Genomic DNA, 20,448 nt, shown 5'->3' on the forward strand with positions numbered 1-20,448 from the left:
GGGTTGTTGCTCAATCTGACGATGTTTGTATCAGAAGCTCCGACTCTGGTGTGCTCCTCTGGGCAGGAAGCCAGTGTATGTCCATCATCATACAATGATGGACATTTTGATGCTCTCGAGGGCTACATAAAATGTCAAGGAGGGCTGTATTTGGGCTGCTGGCCTTGAGTTTGACACCTGTGCTTTAGAGTATAGTACACTACAGGATAGAGTATTCATATAGAAGATATTGACCGCAGAAGCAAATGGGTTCATAGTTAAAGGAGTCTGTACAAAGCAATCTGTAGCAGCGATCACTACTTTTATTAATTTCTACGCAGAACATTTAAGCAGGCAAACATTATGGCTGCTGCAGCAGTGCACCAAACATGGATTACAGAAAAAATGTGATATTCATATGCTGACCATCCTACTCTCTGGGCAGTATGGATGTCTGCCATTACATGGCCTTATTATACAGACAAAAGCTTCAGTATGCAATGTGTGGCTTGCACTGTGTGCATAACGGAACAGGAATAGAAGGATCTCTTTGTGTCACATCCACAGAAAAATCTGCTGTACTCGTCCATACTAATGTTTTCTGATGCCTGTCAAGTGTGTTGGTAAAGTGTAAAAGCATGGCTTGTTTATGATCAGTCAGCTACCCTGGAAATGCTAAACTGTGATCTCAGTGCAAAGGTTTCCATTAGGTGACCAAGCAAAGTAAATATTCAACCTGTTACTTGTTTTTACAACCTTCAATAGAAAAGCTTAGCTGCTCCATTTGTGTCAATAATTAAACCTTAAAGGGAACCTGAAGCGAGGAAAATGATTTAAAATAAACACATGACGTAGCTGCAAATGAATATTACATACTAACCTCACCATCAGTTCCTCTCAGAAGCTCATCATTTTCTTCTTACAGTGATCCCTTCCAGTTCTGACAATATTTTGTCAGAACTGAAATATACCAGTTGATGTCAGTTATATTTCAGCAGCTGTCAGTTACAACTGAATGTGCAAGGCAATGTCCATGTTTCCCTATGGCTCAAGTGGGCGATGTTACAGTTTAACAGTTTGCTGACCAGGAAGCTGTTAGGGGGTAACGGCCATTTTTAAAATGGAGGATGGAGAAATCCATTGATCACAGTGGACAAATGGGACGCAGGAGAGCAGAAAGAGATTGAGGAGTAGACTACACAGGAGGCAAGTATGACCTGTGTATGGTTATTTTGACTTTTTATTTTCAGTTCAGGCTCTCTTTAATGATTTTTTATGTTATATTGATGCCGTTTGGAATATGAAATGATTTTAGATAAACTCTTGAATGTTAAAAGCTATAAGGTTATGCGAGGATCTGTGCATGTTCAAAAACCCACGTAGAAACCTGTGCAGAAAATCCAAACCTAAAAATTCTAATGCAGTGACAGAGTTGAAGTTCTGTGTTAGGTTAAATGCACACATGAGATAACTTTGAGATAGTCTTTGAAAAATGAAAGCTCAAAGTCCAAACTTGCCACTGCTATGTAGTATCAGGGCCAACTTAGCTTAAAGGGAACCTTAACTGAACGGGGGGTAAAGAGTTTCACTTACCTGGGGCTATTACCAGCCCCCTGCAGCAGTCCTGTGCCCTCGGCGCCGCTCTGGAATCCTCTGGTCCCCCGCTGTCACTTAGTTTCGTTTTTGACGACTCACCAGTCGCCGGCCGCCATGCGTATTATTGGACGCATTCACCAATGCAATTAGCGCTATTGCGGACCGCAACGCGTACAAAAATATCTACGCGTGCGGAATGCGGCAACGCGTATTTTTGTACGCATTGCGGTCCGCAATAGCGCTAATTGCATTGGTGAATGCGTCCAGCGACTGGTGAGTCGTCAAAAACGAAACTAAGTGACAGCGGGGGACCAGAGGATTCCAGAGCGGCGCCGAGGGCACAGGACTGCTGCAGGGGGCTGGTAATAGCCCCAGGTAAGTGAAACTCTTTACCCCCGTTCAGTTAAGGTTCCCTTTAAGTACATAGGCATGCAATATGAAATGACTAAAGGTATTTTTAAATAAGCTCTTCAACCTGTAAGCCTGGTACACACTTTTAATTATGATTGAAATCACTGACCACTGTTACCACCTCCATGTAGTATGAGGATTTACCTACACAATCTGCTCATAGTGTTCAATATCTGGTAACCCTCATACTACATGGAGGTGGTAAAATTGGTCAGTGGTTGGCCAATCATAATTGAAAGTGTGAACCAGGCTTAAGTCAAGTCGTGGCAGTATTTTTGTTTGCCTTATTCAGTGATGCAAAGTTTGTTTGTTTGACTTTAGTCTTTTAAACCTGAAGCTACTTACAAGCCTTATGCTGGGAATACGCAATGAGATTTTTCAGCAGATTTACTGTCCAATCGATTTTCAGATCGTTTTTCTGATCTATTTCCATTCACTTCTATGAGAAATCGACCAGAAAAATAATCGAAAATCAGAACGGACCTGTTGGAAATTATCTATTATTATTATTTAGTATTTATATAGCGCCGACATATTACGCAGCGCTGTACAATGTGTGTGTGTGTGTATGTATATATCTTGTCACTAACTGTCCCTCAAACGAGCTCACAATCTAATCCCTACCATTGCCGTTTGTCTATATTATGTAGTGTAAGTACTGTAGTCTAGGACCAATTTTAGGGGGAGCCAATTAACGTATCCGTATGTTTTTGGAATGTGGGAGGAAACCGGAGTGCCCGGAGGAAACCCACGCAGACACGGAGATAACATACAAACTCTTTGCAGATAGTGCCCTGGCTGGGATTTGAACCAGGGACCCAGCGCTGCAAGGCGAGAGAGCTAACCACTACGCCACCGTGCTGCCCACTACGCCACCGTGCTGGATCTATCGAACCATCTATCTGCCAAAAAATCTCATGGTGTATTCCCAACATTTAGATCGTCATTGCCTGAAATGCACTGTGTGTGCAGGTGCTCCCTGATGCCTGTGGCCTTCCTGTTCGAATACTGGCCGACTCAGAAGAACTTGGCAGACGCCATTGCATTGACTCCATAGAACAAAACATCTTGCTGCTGGGAGGGGATTGGGATGTCTAGAAGTGCTTGTCAAAACATTTGTCATTTTTAATCGCCAGTAAAGATGCAGTCCTCCATATCCCACATTTACTTTGGCAGCTACTAAAAATTGAGAATTTATAATATTAAAATCAAACAGTGTATGGTTTTATTACCATCTTTTGAATAATAAAGTCCCTTTTCATTTGCAAGAGAAAAAAAAAATCTCTTGCACTCTTTATTTACATATCTTCAGCAGCTTAGGGCCTGTTTCCACTACACACAGATTGGATGCAGAAAAACTGACTCCAATGAATGCCTATGGGTCTGTTTCCACTAAACGCAATTTTTCTGATGCAGATTTTCCCATAGGCATTCATTGGAGCCCTTACACCTCTGAATGCATGCATGTGCTTCTTTCTTTCTTTCTTTATTTCTTTCTTTCTTTCTTTCTTTCTTTCTTTCTTTCTTTCTTTCTTCATATATTAGATGTCAGTGTTTCCTTATATAAGCTGTGAATGTTTGCCTTATTGCAAAATTAATAAACTAATCCTTGGTTTTGTCCCATTTGCATTTTTCCTTATTCTTGTTCTCTGTACTAGTATGGCTTGACTTGAGGACCCAATCGACTGTTGAGAGGCTCTTGAAGAAAATTCCAGGAAGGAATAAGAATTTCTTCAAGGTGAGGAAAAAAAAAAATCTTTATTGAAGTAAAATGTTCTCAGCTTTCATAAACTCACACTACTGGTTTAGTTTGTGTAAACCTGACTTTTTTTATTGCCCAAATACTTTCACTTAAGCTTACACTAAATAGAAACTTCTGACTAGAAGCTTTGTTTGGCTCTTTACTGCCATGTCCAACCAGCCATTAGCTTAGCTGATGACTTTACAGTATAACAAGGTGGCACATTGTGCCACTTGCACTTGGGCAGCAGTGCCAGTTTAAATATTTTGAGAATTCGCTGGTTGGTTTAATTTGGATGAATCAATAAATCTCATTAGACTGATACCACTGGACTTGCGCTTTGAATCCTTTGAAGTTGGCCAATGAATGGAAGCTTCCTGATTCCTTTATGTCCATACATGTCTTTGCTATTCCTCTTATTTTATTTGCACAGCTGCAGTTTACATTAGCATGTGCTGACACCTTGTGGATTGTTAGTTTATTGCAGGCAGAAACTACAATCGGTGATTAACAGGCAAATATAATACTGGGTAAATCCTTGGAAATACCACCTGTTGTTCAGAGGACATAGTGTGCTGCCAACGTTTTGTTTGCATTTTTATTCCACAGGAATAATAGCTGTAGTTAGAGGTTTTGATGCACAGTGAAACTTCTCACCAATAAGTACTGTAATCATACATGTACATGGATTGGACTGACACTGGTAGCTGGGTGAGAAATACTCAATGGTGGAAGTACTGCAGAGCTTTATGCTGAACCTGTTCACTGAATATGTTCAATCAAAAGCCAAGTAGGGATTTGTATGAGTTATATACATATCAATTCAGCACCTTTATAGCATGAATTGGATTTTATTGGCCAAGAACATGGATACTTCTGAAGAATTTCCTCTGGCATTTGCTAAGTAAACACTGACAATATAACAGACAGTATGGAACATAAAGAGTATTTTATACAAAATATGAAGAGCTGAGGTATGCCAGATAAAACACATCAGGATGCAACTTTGGGGTATGTAAACACCTTAATTAAATATGAAGCAGAGACTGGGAACTACAGCTTGCATATTACAGATCACTGGGTGGTTCTTAATCATATCTGTCACAAACACAATCTAAAATGGAATACAAACAGCGGAGCGTCAAACATAGAACAATAATATTAAAAAAAAACACAAACAAAAATTAAAATTGAAAAATGGACATGTGACACAACAACCAATTCCTGAGCTCATTCAGCTTTAATCCCAACTCTAATTCAGCCCTCTTAGGAAACGAATATGCCTCCTGCATGACCCGCCTCTTTTGTATATCACCATCAGAGGTTGCAGAGAGTGTATTGTACAGTGAACAGATTGGATGTTATAAATTGTGCAGCTTATAATACATTCTTCATAATACAGTTAATAAAAAAAACTATTTTGTCAGTGGCACTAGAAGTGTCAATGGTATCGGGCTTATGCCTGCTACAGCAGCTATGTGTGCTTGAAAAAGACAGAGCCTAGTAGTAGCTACTGCAGTTCTAGACCTGCCAAAGAGTTTGGTGAAAGCATATAGCCCATATTTATTTATTTTCAGAAAAATATACATTTTTGTTACGATATTAATTAAACAGTTATATTTTAAAGTGTACCCGAGATGACATGTGACATGAGATAAACATGTGTATGTACAGTTCAAAACATTAATAACCAGGCTGTTTTACTTGTTTTGTTTTTGCTGCTTGAAAGAGTTACCGTAATTTCTAGGCATGGAAGTGACCACTTCTTTCTTGTCAGTACCTTGTCGGAAATATAGTAAACATCACCACAAAATTAATCGTTCATGTATTTTTACTCTGAGACACTTAATAAACTGCAATCCAAGAAACAGGTTGCTGCAACCACTGCACCTACTGAGATCGGGAGCAGAACACCAAAGAGCCAGGAAAATGTAGTAGATAGGAATTTAGTGGAATTCTTATCTACTACTTAATAGACTGCCACTGATTAGAGCAGTGGTCCTCAAAAGGCCCGCGGAGTAAAACATTCATCCTAGTTTGTAAATCTTACTAATATTATAAATGCAAAAGTTTGGATGTTTGTTACGCAATCACGCAACAATGGCTGAATTGATTTGAATTAAATTTGGCACACACAATACATTACCTGGAATAACATGTATGATACGTTTTATCCCCATAACCAAAAAGTGGGCAAGGACAAATACAAATTTAATTGGGAAAATGTAAACTGCAGCCATTCTTACACTGTCTATGGTAGGGTTCTCAAACTTTGCACAGTTGGTCACTAGGTGGCTGGGATTAATATTCAGAAAAGTGTGTGTAGCCTACAAAAGCCAATAAAAATTCACCTATTGATTTTCAAGGGGAATATTTAATTGCTGCCATTCTTGCACTGTTTATGGCACAAGCCTCAAACCTGGTACAGTTGGTCATTTGGGTGACTGGGGTTTAAATTCAGAAAAGGGGGTGGAGTCACAGACAATCAGATTTGTTTCAATGCAAATTATTGAAGCCAAAGACCACAAAACTCACAAACTGTCATTGAGTAATTGTGTGTAAGGGTTAGAAAAAGTAGGCGGAGCCAACGCCAGACAAATGCATACCCGGGCAATGCCGGGCCATCAGCTAGTGTTTAAATATATAAGAAAAGCATTGGATTATTTTTTTGAAATAGTAGGATAAATGTTTTTCACCAGGTTCACTTTAAAGGGTATCTGAAGCGAGATGGATATGGACGCTGCCATATTTATTTCCTTCTAAACCATTGCAGTTGCTTGGTTGTCCTGCTGATAATTTTTATAGTGTCTGGCTCACACACCTGAAACAAACATGTAGCTAATCTTCTTAGAGCACCTGATCTGCATGCTTGTTTAGGGCGTATGGCTAGAAGTATTACAGGCAGAGGGTCAGCTGGACAGCCAGGCCGTTTATATTTTTTTAAAAGGGGTTAAATATGTCAGCAGCCATATCCCTCTCACTTCAGGTTTCCTTTAAGCTAAAGGTGGTGCGTAAAGAGGACCGCACTGAACCCCCTTTTTTTCTGCTACCCTTTATTAATCCATGTCTGCTTCTATTAATGGCCATCCTTTTTACTCTTTCAGTAGCCCAGTCTTAATAACTGGCTTAATTAGTCTCCTTTGAATAGTTTTCTCTTATTAGTTCTTTCTCCCTTCTCACTTTCTCATTCAATGTGACTCTATGTGAAAGTTGCTGTCCAAACTTTCTTTTGTGACAATTGTTCTTGATTTTAAAAGTACCTGGTAAACCATCTTAAAGTCTTATCTTTGTGATAAACGGGGCCCGCTTCAATATAAAAATATTTGTTTCCTCACTGTGTGGACTGACAGAATCCTCCCTCCTTTCTAATTTAAACTTGTCCCCATAAGACTTCCAGTTGATTTGTAGCCAGACCAGGGCCGGATTTGTACTTTCCAGCGCCCTAGGCCGGCTGTCACCACCGCCCCCCCCCCCCATTCTGTCCAACTCTGACTAGTTTGAACGGGCCCCCCTCTGTTTTGCTGCTTTGCCCTGTTCAACAAAGAAGCAGTGCATGCTCTGTCCACTCCATGTAATTTTGAGCTCCTGTCTGCATGCACAGCAGGCAATAGTGTTCTGGGCTTGCATACTTCAGAAATGATGCTCATGTATGAGCACTCAGCAGCACTTGTCAAGTACACATACCCATAACACTCCCTCAGCTCCTGTGCACATGCATACAGGAGTGCAAAATCACAAGGAGCCCCAGTGGACAGCGCTGCTTCTTTGTCCTCTGTGCTCCTTGCTGCTGTCAGAGCCACAAATAGGGGACAGTGCAGCACAATGCAGAGAAGCCCATCCAAAACAGAGACCAGGTAAGTAGAAGGATCTGATACTACACACACGCTGGCATAGATGTAGTGTAATGCTATGTACACATGATGCAATTTTCTGACAGATTTACTGTCAGGTCGATTATTTCCATCATGTCTGATCTAATTTAAATTTTTTGATCAATTTGCTGTTCACTTCTATGAAAAATCATTCAGAAAATTGATTGGAAAGCAGATCGGACATGTTGGAAATAGTCGATCTGACAGTAAATCTGTGAGAAAATTGCATCGCGTGTACCCAGCATAAGCTCAGGTGTACTTTACACAGTGACAATTTAGCACTTAAGACAGATTTTAAAATCAGTCAGCAGGAAGCTTTGTAAAAAAATAACACTTTTTATTGGCTAACCAAAAGAAAAACAGTGAGCCTTTGGTTAATGAGCAGTCTTCAGACTTGTTACTGTATACAAGATGTTAGGCACACAGCTATATATACAGTCAGCAGGAGATGCATTCATTGTTTTGTAAATATAAATAAATGTAACACAGTTGTCATTCTGTTTCAAAACATCCTGCTTTCACTGATTGTCAACACAGTACTTTGCTGGCAAAAAAAAAAGCCAGGAAAGAGTTAAACTGTACAAAGAATGTTGTTATCTCTAGGAGGAAAAAAAAAGCCATAAATTTTACAGATCTGAGGTCTTTAACAGCACTGACCTAGTAGTAATAAACTAACATCAGTCAGGGAGGGGGAGAGCTGGTAATTGATGCCTGTGAATATGTGCTGAATGAGAAAAACTAATCGGAACTCAAGAGTTCTGCTACTTGAGCCCATATATATTTCTTCTCACAGCAGATTATTTGTCCCCTCTCATCATACATGTGACAGCAGATGCTGACTGCCATAACACACACTTTGCACAAGTTAGAGAGCTGCAGGGATCTCTGGAATTCAGGCAGACCAGAGCAAAGCAGGAGAGGTGATTTACTTTGACATGTGACCTCTTATCTCTCCAAGTCCTGCGCCCTGCTAATTTTTATCACCCTAGGCCATGGCCTCTGGGACCTTTCCAGAAATCCGGGCCTGAGCCAGACACAGATGTAGGGTATGTACAGGCCTATGTGGTCTTTCCCCTTTGTGTTTTTATTTTTATGTTCTACATCATTTACATATTTATTGTATAAACCAGTGTAATATGTGGGAACAATGTAGCTAAAGTATAATAACCGCTAAACCATTTTCAATATTGCTGTATAGGATTAAATTTGCCCACCTGAATGAGCAATCAGCAGATTTGCATGTAAACCTGTAGTTTCTAAACATGAGGCACCTTTCCTGGTGGCTCTATAGACTTCTCTTTTAATAAAAAAAAAAATTGTTTCTGGGAAAACAGACTCTCCAGCCAATAAAAACATTCAGAGGGTATCAAAAGTATGTGCCGAACAGTGTGGCACCTACAATCTATTTGCAGCAGTAATATAAGCCTATGCCACAGGTCTGCAACAGGTATGGGTGAAAACCATTACACCTGTAAGAAATGGTCTCGGAATAGCTTACCTTATTACACTGGTATTCTGTAGAGTGATGGAGGAATTTGGATACCCTGCTATAAAAATCTGTTAACTTTTTGCTATTTATTTCCTCATCAATGCAACCATTACTTTTCAGAACCGAACTGGCCTTCCTTTGAGCACATATTTCAGTGCAGTGAAGTTGCGGTGGCTGCTGGACAATGTGGAAGAAATTAGACTTGCAGTGGCAGAAGACAGAGCCATGTTTGGAACAGTTGACTCCTGGATTATTTGGGTTCGTGCTTCTTATAAACCACCTTTTTGTGTCAGGATACTGCAAGTACTTAGTGTAGTCAAAATATGGGTGGGGTTAAGAGGATGGCGATACTGTTTACAGATCGTAGTCCCTTACACTTTGCTTTATCCAGGCATTAATGGCTTTTTAGAGACTCTGGAGAAGGGGGTCTGGTTCTGCTGTGGAGGTTGATAGTCGCAGCTTTGTAAGGACCGCTTTGTTTTTTGTTTTTCAGTGACTGATGCTCATTCAGCTAGCAGCTAAATGTTGCACACATACAATAAATGTCTGCCTATTCATCATAGTACTTTGTTTTCTGGGGCTTGCATTTCTCACATGTATCTGCTTGGACGTGTGACTCGGCAGAAGGAGGAAGGTGGACTGTAGCTTACAAACTGCCTTTTCTAACAGTATTCACAAACACCTGATTACTTAAACTAACAACACAATTGTTGCCTCTTTGGTAGGATATAAAACGTAACTTTTAATAAATAAAGATATAAAATACACCCAGAGCTGGCTGTCTTAATTACAAACTCATAACTTATGAACTAGGGGTCTATAATAAGCGACACTGGAAAGATTACTTTCCCCCCTCACAGTTCATATCGTCAATAATAAATGACACAAAACCCCCACCAAAATAACCCAACATGTTTCACTTCCTGGCGGAAGCTTTTTCAAGGAAACAAAGTGAAGTGCAAAAGTGCATTGGTGCTAAGGTGCAATATTATTAAAACAAAGAAAATAACATGAGTCAAACAGCGTGTCCGCTCAAGACAGCAGCCCAGAGTGTCTCAGACTGGGCTGCTGTCATGAGCGGACACGCTGTTTGACTCATGTTATTTTCTTTGTTTTAATAATATTGCACCTTAGCACCAATGCACTTTTGCACTTCACTTTGTTTCCTTGAAAAAGCTTCCGCCAGGAAGTGAAACATGTTGGGTTATTTTGGTGGGGGTTTTGTGTAATTTATTGACGATATGAACTGTGAGGGGGGAAAGTAATCTTTGCAGTGTTGCTTATTGTAGACCCCTAGTTCATAAGTTATGAGTTTGTAATTAAGACAGCCAGCTCTGGGTGTATTTTATATCTTTATTTATTAAAAGTTACGTTTTATATCCTACCAAAGAGGCAACAATTGTGTTGTTAGTTAAACTGCCTTTTCTAACAGAACTTTTAGCCTAATTGTACTGCCTCTTTTGAAGTGTACCTGAAGTGAGGTATTGGGGAAAAAAGTAGATCCTTATGTCAGTAAAAGGAAGCCTCTGCCTATGCAGACTAGTTCCCCAGTGCTCTAGCCCCCCCCCCTCCATTCCATTGCTGGGTCCCTCTAAAATATTCAACAATATTGTTGAATATGGGGCTCGTGGCTATGTTCCTCTATGTGTAAGTCTCGGACCAAATTATTAGCTTTAACCTCTATTGAAGAGTCTCAAACTAAGTGGCATAACTATAGTAACCGCGGGGAGCCTGCGCCTCCCACTTCTGCAGAGTAGCGCAGTGGAGCAGTTTAATATTTACCTGCCCAGTACTGTTTCAGGTCTCTTGTGATCTTCCTGACAGCCACATGCTCTATGCTGCATGCCTCTGGCTCCTGAGGTATGTCTCATGATCAGGATCTGGTGGTAGGGAAGCACAGAGCATATATGACTGCCAGGAAAAACAGAAGAGACGCAATGCATCGTTGGATCCAAGGAGGGAGCTCCATGCTAATTTCTGTGGGAGGTGTCCTGTGGGTTATTGCTGCTCCCCGGCTCAAACTGACAATGTTTTAATCAGAATCGCTGCCACCGGTGTGCTCCTCTTGGATGGAAAGGCAGTGTGCGGCTTTGTTCCTAACAATGATGGACATTTGGAAGATCTCGAGGGCCATATAAAATGGCAAGCAGGGCCACATCTGGTCCGCGTGCTTTGAGTTTGACACCTGTGTTTTAGAGGAACCAACCATTCCCACATATTCTGAGAGCGCCAAATCCTGGAATCCTGAAACTTGGTCAGCAATAAAAGAAAGAACAGGAGGCAGCTAAAAATTCTCACTCATGTTAGCACATTCCCTTACCCCATTAAAGCTATAGCTCACTCTTATGATTTATCATTGTTAGCAAATGTGAATAAGGGTTTATGCCATTACTCTCACCCACTCCATATTTGATGCAGCACCTGTAGAGAAATGCTATGCAAAAAGTAGAGGTTTTTTTTTTTTTTTTTTTTTTTCAGCACAGACTCCTCAGCTGACCATGCCCGCCTTCTCCATCTGCTCTCCCCTGTGGAGTAAACAGGAAGAGACTGGCTGCTGTTTTTAATCCAAATAAGATCATTTGACTTTTTAATTGCTTTATTCTTTATACAGAACCTAACTGGAGGCAAGAATGGCGGTGTGCACTGTACAGATGTGACCAATGCCAGTAGAACCATGCTGTTCAACATAAACTCTTTGGAGTGGGATGTGGAACTCTGCCAGTAAGCCTGATCTTTTATTTTTTTCTTCAGTTATCAAACTACGCAATGAATTACCTTACACCCATTACAGATCTTTTCAGGTATGTTCACATATGTTAAGTTGATGTGGCCCTGTAAAATTTAAAGCTATAGGCTTGATTTACACCAGGGGTTCTGGATGGATGTAAGCCTGGCTTCAGGGGCATAGAAAGATAATTTGCATATTCAGTAGCGGTGCATTGTGGGTAACCACAGATGTTCGCTTAAAGCTGAATTAACGCAAATTCCTTCTATTCTGAAGAAGGCAAATCACGTTTAAGCATGTCTTAAGTAGTAACTTAAAAGTAAATGAAGTTTATTAGTAGTATAGGCTGGTGCGCTAACCAAATACACTTTTTTTTTTCCTATATGCACAATTATAGGGTAGAGACTCACTGCATAGCACTTTTAGCTTTCATTTTTTGAAACTTGCTCCCATTGACTTGTAAAATTTCTATGCAGTGTGTCACTGCCCATAGTGTTGGCATACTCCATGTATTACAGCTCTGCAGTCCTAGGCTTGATCCCAGGCAATTATGTTATCTTATATCTGTTCTCCTTCTGGTGTCTTCTAGGTGTACAATTTCATAGTACATTCCACTTTTTCATTAGAGCAATGTTTTTTTTCAACTTTAAAGAGGAGCTGTTAGGTATAAGGTCTCAGAGAAAATAAACACATATATCAGTAGCTAAATATTGGCTGTACTTACATTACATATGCATTTCACTATCCATGTTTGGATTTCACAGAATTTTTATATAGTATATGCAGAGATTGATGCTCCTGACAGCTCATGGCAGGTTCCATGTTTGTCTGTCTCCTATGAAGCCAAATGTGTCGTCATGTCCTGCCTGATTTCTGATGATTCACAGAAAAGCTCGTACTGAATAACAGTACTGTGCAGTGAATATTAATTAGCCATGTGGCTAGGAACAATAGCGGACTCCTGCAGTGTACTCTGCCCGGAGATTTATCAGTGCTGTGCGCTGGACTGAGTTACATGCTATTGTAACTTGACCCTGTAACTTCTCATTAGCAGCCGAGGGGAGGGCCCCAGAATGCTTTGCAGTATGGTATGCGGCTTTCGGCTTCTTAAGAGCTTGGGTCTAACAGCTTTGCTGATAAGCACACATCAAATGAAAGAGAGATTTTTATCTTCAGTGTTGCCTTTTTGGCTTCCTTCTAAACTGTTTAACACAGGAGAATAGAGGTTTAAATTAGCTTTTGCAGCCTGACAGTTACTCTTTAAGGCCTCGTTCACAGTGGGGCGTTGCAGCACAACTCTTTGGCTGCATCTTCACGCAGAAAGTCACACTGCAATAATACGTTTATACAATGTTTAAAGTGGTGCAATGCGATCTACTGAACTACATTCTCCTTATCCACATTATGTGTGCATTAACAGTGGTAGTGAAACCTACTTTCCATTGGCTCTCTGCTTCACTGAATGTGTCGCTTCATCTGCAATTAAGTTTTTGGTTCTATTGAGTTCCTGTTTTTACAAGGAACGCAACGCATCTCCCACTGTGAAAGGGTGCTTAGTGTCCAAATCAGCTAGAGCTTATTTTGCAAGGTACACTCTTTAACTTCTTCCAATTTTTCCCTGAATTAAGCAAAGTGCAAGGCTACATTCACACTATGCACATTGCAATGCCACGGCAACACAACGGTGATGAAAAGTCCCATTACGCTTTAGAAGTGTGACGAGGCAAATTCAGTGAAAAAACTAAAGGGACTCCGAGCAGTGCAGTAACTATGGAAAGATGCATACCATTTTGAAGCTTTTTCCTCTTTCCAACGATATATAAGCCGCCGCCCTACGCCTTTGTTTTCGCGATGATCGAAAATAACAAAAACTAAAAGGCGTAGGGTGGCGGTTTATATATCGTTGGAAAGAGGAGAAAGAGAGCTTCAAAGTGGTATGAATCTTTCCATAGTTACTTGTATTACACAGGACGACCATTTCCCCAGTGTCGGCAGCTCCATTCAGCACAATGCAATGAAATACAAGGAACCCAGGGGGATATAATTACAAACATCATGCCGGTAGGTGTGAGGATATAATTAATTAGTTGTGGGTATGCTTAAAGGTATACCCACAGGCACTGCTCGGAGTCCCTTTAAAGTGACTCTGTAACAAAAATTAAATAAACATAAAACCTGGCGCTCCTCACTACCTCCTTGCTTTCCTCTCTCCTATATCAATCTGGTTCGCTTACTGCATAAAAAGTGTGTGTAACACTCACAAAAATATTAAAAACATAAAAGCAGAGCGATCAACAGTAACAAGAACAGCAACACTAATGCTGCTAAGTAATCAATGTCCTCTTTGGCGTAAGCCTAATGCTGTCCAAACAAAGTTCATCCACATTTGATAAGTATAGGCTCTTCACTGTAAAACTTCCTCCAAAGAAATTGATAAATTTCTGTCACAGCGCTTATCACTATACGCTCACCAGATCGGTTGGCCAATCTTTTCAGATCAGCAGTCAGCGTTTTTGGCCTTGCCAGCAAGAGGTTCCTCCGATCACTTCACCAGCCTCTCCAGGCATCCGACCATAAGCTCAGAATAAAACAAGGGAAATGCAATAGTGTGATACCATTTGGATAGAGCTTAATATTATCACCAGTGCACCCCTTTTCCAGAACAGTGCCACCAACGTGCTTCCACCATAAACAGATACACAAGGCGCTCACCAGATGCACTGGCCGACCCGCAACAGACCAGCAATATAGCGTGTTGTTATAACTTCAGTTTTTGGGATAAAGGACATCCTAGGACTCAAACAAAGCCGACCATAGCATAATTCCGTTTGATTTTAATAAGTAATAAAAGTAGTGCACTTACAAATTTGCAGTAAAACATGCGCATATAAAAAACGTAGCACAGGATCCTCCAGCGTCTCCTCAGCTCCTTAGGCTCCGCCCTACTAGTTTCGTCCAATGACTCATCAGGGGCTCGGCCATTCAGAGCTGAGGGACGCTTTAAATACTCTCCACCTCTATCACATGACCAGCTGTTTCAGCTGGATTCATTCGCTGCTGCCGCTTCTGTCATAATCATGCGGCCACTCCAATAGGCTGTCCATATTGGACTAAAGACTACAGTACCCATCTCACTTAGCGGCTACTTCCGCATTTCGGGTGTGTACACCCATCACCCAGCATTTATTACTTGAAATCCTAATCCCCCTTCCAGTTAAAAACAGTAGCCTTATTAAACAACCCCAGTATATCATTACACTCACCGCTTTACTCCACTGTACATCCCCCATCTGCTAACTGGGGGGTGCAAACTCCAGAATCCACATGTCAGCAGCAGCGGCCATCTTGTGCCTCATAGACTACATTACCCAGAATCCCCTGAGTCAGACGGCTGCCATCTTGAAAAAACAGACTACAGGGATACTGATGTCCTCTGCTCCGGATTGCAATGACTACATCACCCAGGATCCCCTGAGTCATAGCGGCGGCCATCTTGGAGAGGGACTACAAGGAAAAAAATGCCCTGTGTACAATATTTCATAGATATCTTCTGCCTACTCTTGCAGGCATGAAGATAGTACAAACTAAAAACTCAAAAATTAAAAGTAAAACTAAAAAAGTCTTGCAAAATAAACTACATAAACAAAAATATTAAAAAATATTAAAAAAGGGGGGATAAGAAACATCAACAATCAGTGGCCATAGAAGTTCTCATTCCTGAGCAACCTTATTTGAAAATCGGGGAAATACAGGAGGTATGGTTACCACATGACTCAGAGTACCCCCTTATGTGATGCCCCCACACACGATCACCCATCGGGACCCATTCTACATATCATTACATTCACCACTTTCCTCCACTATACACCCCCATCTACTAACTAAGGGCTGCAAACTCCAGAATCCACCTGTCAGCAGCAGCGACCATCTTGTCCCTCATTGACTACATTACCCAGAATCCCCTGAGTCAGACGGCTGCCATCTTGAAAAAACGGACTACAGGGACACTAATGCCCTCTGCTCCGGATTAGAATGACTACATCACCCAGGATCCCCTGAGTCATAGCGGCAGCCATCTTGGAAAAGGACTACAAGGAAAAAAAAAAAAATGCCCTTTGTACAAGGAAAAAATGCCCTTTGTACAGTATTTCATAGATATCTTCTGCCTATTTATGCGGGCATGAAGATAGTGCAAGCTAAAAACTCAAAAATGAAACTGAAACTAAAAAAAAGTCTTACAAAATAAAACTACATAAACAAAAATATATAAAATGAAAAAAAGAGGGGGGTTAGAAATATCAACAAATAGTGGCCATAGAAATTCTCATTCCTGAGCGACCTTCTTGGGAGATCAGATCACGGAAATACAGTGACATAAAAAGGGTATGGTTACCACATGACTCAGAGTACCCCCTTATGTGATACCCCCACACACGACCACCTATCGGGACCTATCCACTAAGGTATAATTAACTAACCTCTCATCTACCCAATTTGTATAGATGCCTTAAATGGGCCTACAGTATAGACCAGAACCTTGACCAGTATAAAGAACTGCGGCTCATAAATCCAGCTTCAACAGTGGGAACACAATCCCCAAAAAGACAGTTAAATCACCCTCACCCTCCCATATCACCTGATAACCCTAATCATCCGCAATAAAACAGTTTATGTCAAGTTCCACATTCAAACCCCCAGGGGTGAGTGTCTTAAGCTCATATATCCATCTCGTTTCCATTTTTGATATCTCCCTAACCTTATGACACCCCCTCCACCTAGTCGTTAATTTCTGCAACCCACAAAACTTCAAGAATGTAGGATTTCTATTGTGTTTCTCCAAAAAATGTTTAGACACACTGTGTCCCCCGAAACCTCTTGCAATATTATTAATGTGTTCCCCAATTCTCCTTTTTAGGGTCCTTTTCGTGCGGCCCACATATTGTAGGCCGCACGGGCACCAAAGGAGGTAGACCACATATTTACTGCTGCAGTGAATAAATTCCTTAATTTTATGACTCCTCCCAGTTTGCAAAGAAGTGATTTCCTGTTTCCTAACACCATGTGCTCTTTCGCATGCAACACATTGGTGACACGGATAAAAACCCACATTACCCCCAATTACAACATTTTTCTACCATCCTACAAGTTCCTAAACCTATTCTAATCTGTTCTGGCTCACTGCAGCACTTTGTACTATCACGGTCTCTGTAATAAATCAATGTATCTTTCCCCTGTCAGACTTGTCGGCCTGTGTCAGGAAGGCTGCCAACTCTTCCGTGCTGGTCTGTTCCTCTATGCACACTCCAGTGTGTGTTTTATTTACATAAGCCAGCAGCTTCTCTGCTATCTTATCAGTGATAGAAGAGAGCTGGATAAAAATCCTCCTGTTAGGCTGTGAAAGTAGCTGGCTGACACATACTGAGGAATTACAAACACAGGCAGAGCTGTCTGCAGGAAGCCTGTAATGTTCAGTGCATGAGAGAAGAAGGGGACAGAAGGTAAACACACAAATGATCTTTTGAGATTCAAAAGGAAAGCTGTATACAGCCTGCTTGTGTATGGATGTATTTTCTATGTGTGGACATATTGTACATCAATCTACTTCCTGTTTTGGTGGCCATTTTGTTTGTTTATAAACAAACTTTTAAAAACTGTTTTTGACTACTTTTAATGCGGCGGGGAGCGGCGAAATTGTGACAGAGGGTAATAGGAGATGTCCCCTAACACACTGGTATGTTTACTTTTGTGCGATTTTAGCAATACAGATTCTCTTTAAGGGCTCTTTCACAGTGCGACGTTAAAGTCGCCCGTTAAACCAACACGTAACGTAGAATAACTCACAGCAATGAAAAATCAATGGCCTGTTCACAGTGCACACGTTGCGTTGATGTCTAACGATGCACGTTAAATGAAACTACTGCGTACTGTGCGTTATACACATTTTTAGCTGCGCTAGACTGTTTTCACATGCTCAGTAAGACTTGCCGACATACTCTTCAAGCAGTGTTGTGGTGCGACGCGAGAGTCGTACTGAAATGCCAAGAACAGCCTTCGGGGGTTTCCACATTAATATAAGGTAATCCCTTCCTGTGGCTAAAAAGACGAATGTGCTCAGAAGTGTATTGATAAAATGCGCTACTGTGCACATTTTTATTTTTAAGCTAGATGTGTTGCCATAGACTCGCATGACTTGTCTGCCGCAAGTTGCCACACAAGTTGACTGGTAACGTAGGTATGCACTCACGTCGGGTATGAGGCGAAAAGGTAATTTCTGTTGCATCGTGTCTGTATGAAAGGCCCCATAGACTTTCATTGGCGTATCGATGGCCTGTAGTAAAAACAGTCCAACGCAATGCCAAGGTGTGAAAGACTCAGTTCACATCATACGTGCTTTGATTCAGTGAGGTTTTTCATGTACATCTATGTTGGATCCAACTTCAAACATGATGGACTATGCACAGGTACTATATATATGCCAAACGCAGTACCTGTTGTTTGGAGTCCTGAACTGCAGCACAATTGCTTAATATGGTGTTAAAATAAAACATTAAGATCAGATACATCAGTCTAATTGTTTCCAGTACAGGAAGAGTTAAGAAACTCCAGTTGTTATCTCTATGCAAAAAACCAATTGAGCTCTGCGACTTTTAAAGTCGTGGAGAGGGCTGTTATCTGACTTTTATTATATCAAGTGTTATTGAACTATTTACTCTTTCTCTGCTAGAGAGGTCATTAGTTCACAGACTGCTCTGAAAGAATCATTTTGAATGCTGAGTGTTGTGTAATCTGCACATATTATAGAATGATGCAATGTTAGAAAAACACTATATACCTGAAAATAAAAATGAGAATATTTTCTTTGCTGCTAAACTTCTAGTAATTATTCATTATATCATATTTTTTTTCGCTTCAGTGTCTCTTTAAATGACATGTCTGTTTGACCACAGTAACATATTTTCTTAGCTGTACTACACATACAAATCATAATATCATAAATTTTTTTTTTGCTTCAGTGTCTCTTTAATGTAATTGTATATAATTTTGTATGTTATGTGTATACCAATAACTATTTTGTCATCAAGCAAAGTCTCCATTTCTTACTGTTGTATTTTTTTATTTTAAAGGTTTTTTGACATACCCATGAGTTTACTGCCAAAAGTGAGGAGTAGCTCAGAAATCTATGGCCTTCTGGTAATCCTTTTTTTGCTTTTCTATTCAATTTCATAGAGCTGTTTCACATGTTATAAAAAAAGGAGACTTGCATCAGTTATTTACGATGACCATACACTGTTAAATAAGTTACCAGACAAAATATAAATGGAACGCCCAGCTGAAATGTACTCCTTTTATGGAGTGGAAAAGTATTAGATTTTAAAAAAAAAAAATTTTTTAGAGAAAATCTCTCGTACATTGTAGATGCGCTTACTGACAATGTGATCAGGATGACTAGGATGGTAGATGGAGAGAACTCTCTACTATGAGTACACAGACCGCAATAAAAGTACAATGACCTCAATTCACTACAAGATACAAGAAGGATTTATTCGCCAAGTACGGTGAAGCCGTACTCGGAATTGCTTGTGGTACACATGGCTTAGGCAACGTACAACAGCAACAGTTGTACATGTTACACACACGACTACATTTACATATGCTGACAGCATTTAACAATACAGTACATTTACAACTACGTTTAAACAGGCTAGCAGCATAAACAGTACGATAACATTACGATAACATTCGGAGTGGTATTAGTGTCGGAGTTGCCAGGGAGGCGGAAAGTGCAGGGGAGAAGGCGGAAAGTAATGCTGTAGAAAGGCAGTGTGAGTAGGGATGCAGAGGAGAGTGAAATGGCCGCATCAGAGGCAGACATGCTGTTTGCTGACTAGAAGGTGGAAAGTCAGGGGTCTGTGTTGTTCAGCAACAGAACAGCCTGTGGGAAGAAGGAATTCCTGCACCTGGTGGTCTTGGATGGGATGGTGCGGAAGCGCCGGCCAGATGGGAGGGGCTCAAAGAGGCGGCTGCCAGGGTGGGAGGAGTCGCGGGAGATCCAGGTGGCCCTCTTTTTCATCCTTGCCTTGTGAAGGAGTTCAAGCGGTGGCAGGGGCGAACCAATGATCCTTTCCGCCTCACCAATGACTCTTTGCAGTTTATGTCTGTCACTAGCTGATGCGCTGGCATACCAGACGATGACTGAGGAGCAAAGTATGGATTCAGTGGTGGCGGTGTAGAAGCTGGTGAGCAGCTCCCGAGGCATGCCAAATTTTTTGAGTTGGCGCAGGAAAAATAGCCTCTGCTGTGCCTTCTTCTGAATTTTGATGGTGTTCAGCTTCCATTTTAGGTCAGACGACAAGGTTTTGCCAAGGAACCGGACCGATGAAACTCTGGAGACTTCGGTCTCACCTATGTGGACTGGTGGGCGAGTGGGAGGGTTTTTCCTGAAGTCAGCGATCAGCTCGACCGTCTTTGTTGCATTTAGGACAAGGTTGTTGTTCTTGCACCAATTGCAGATTCTCTCTATCTCACTGCGGTAGTCTTGTTCTCCGTTGCTGCCGATAAGGCCAATGATTGTAGTGTCATCAGCAAATTTAATGACCTTGACAGAGTCCGAGGAGGAGGTGCAGTTATTTGTGTA

The 20,448-nt window shown here is 41.0% G+C and overlaps 1 protein-coding gene across 3 annotated transcripts in view; it reads left to right on the forward strand.

Moving 5' to 3' along the window:
* GK (glycerol kinase) overlaps positions 1-20,448 on the forward strand; it is a 136,379-nt gene that overhangs the window by 44,720 nt on the left and 71,211 nt on the right. For all 3 annotated transcript variants that reach the window (XM_068268313.1, XM_068268315.1, XM_068268314.1), the window contains exons 5-8: positions 3,645-3,724; positions 9,209-9,346; positions 11,700-11,809; positions 18,938-19,004. In XM_068268313.1, the coding sequence (XP_068124414.1) occupies positions 3,645-3,724; positions 9,209-9,346; positions 11,700-11,809; positions 18,938-19,004 (395 nt within the window). The remainder of the gene's footprint in view (positions 1-3,644; positions 3,725-9,208; positions 9,347-11,699; positions 11,810-18,937; positions 19,005-20,448) is intronic.

The sequence above is a fragment of the Hyperolius riggenbachi genome, chromosome 2, assembly GCF_040937935.1.
Source record: "Hyperolius riggenbachi isolate aHypRig1 chromosome 2, aHypRig1.pri, whole genome shotgun sequence".
Taxonomy (NCBI): Eukaryota; Metazoa; Chordata; class Amphibia; order Anura; family Hyperoliidae; genus Hyperolius; species Hyperolius riggenbachi.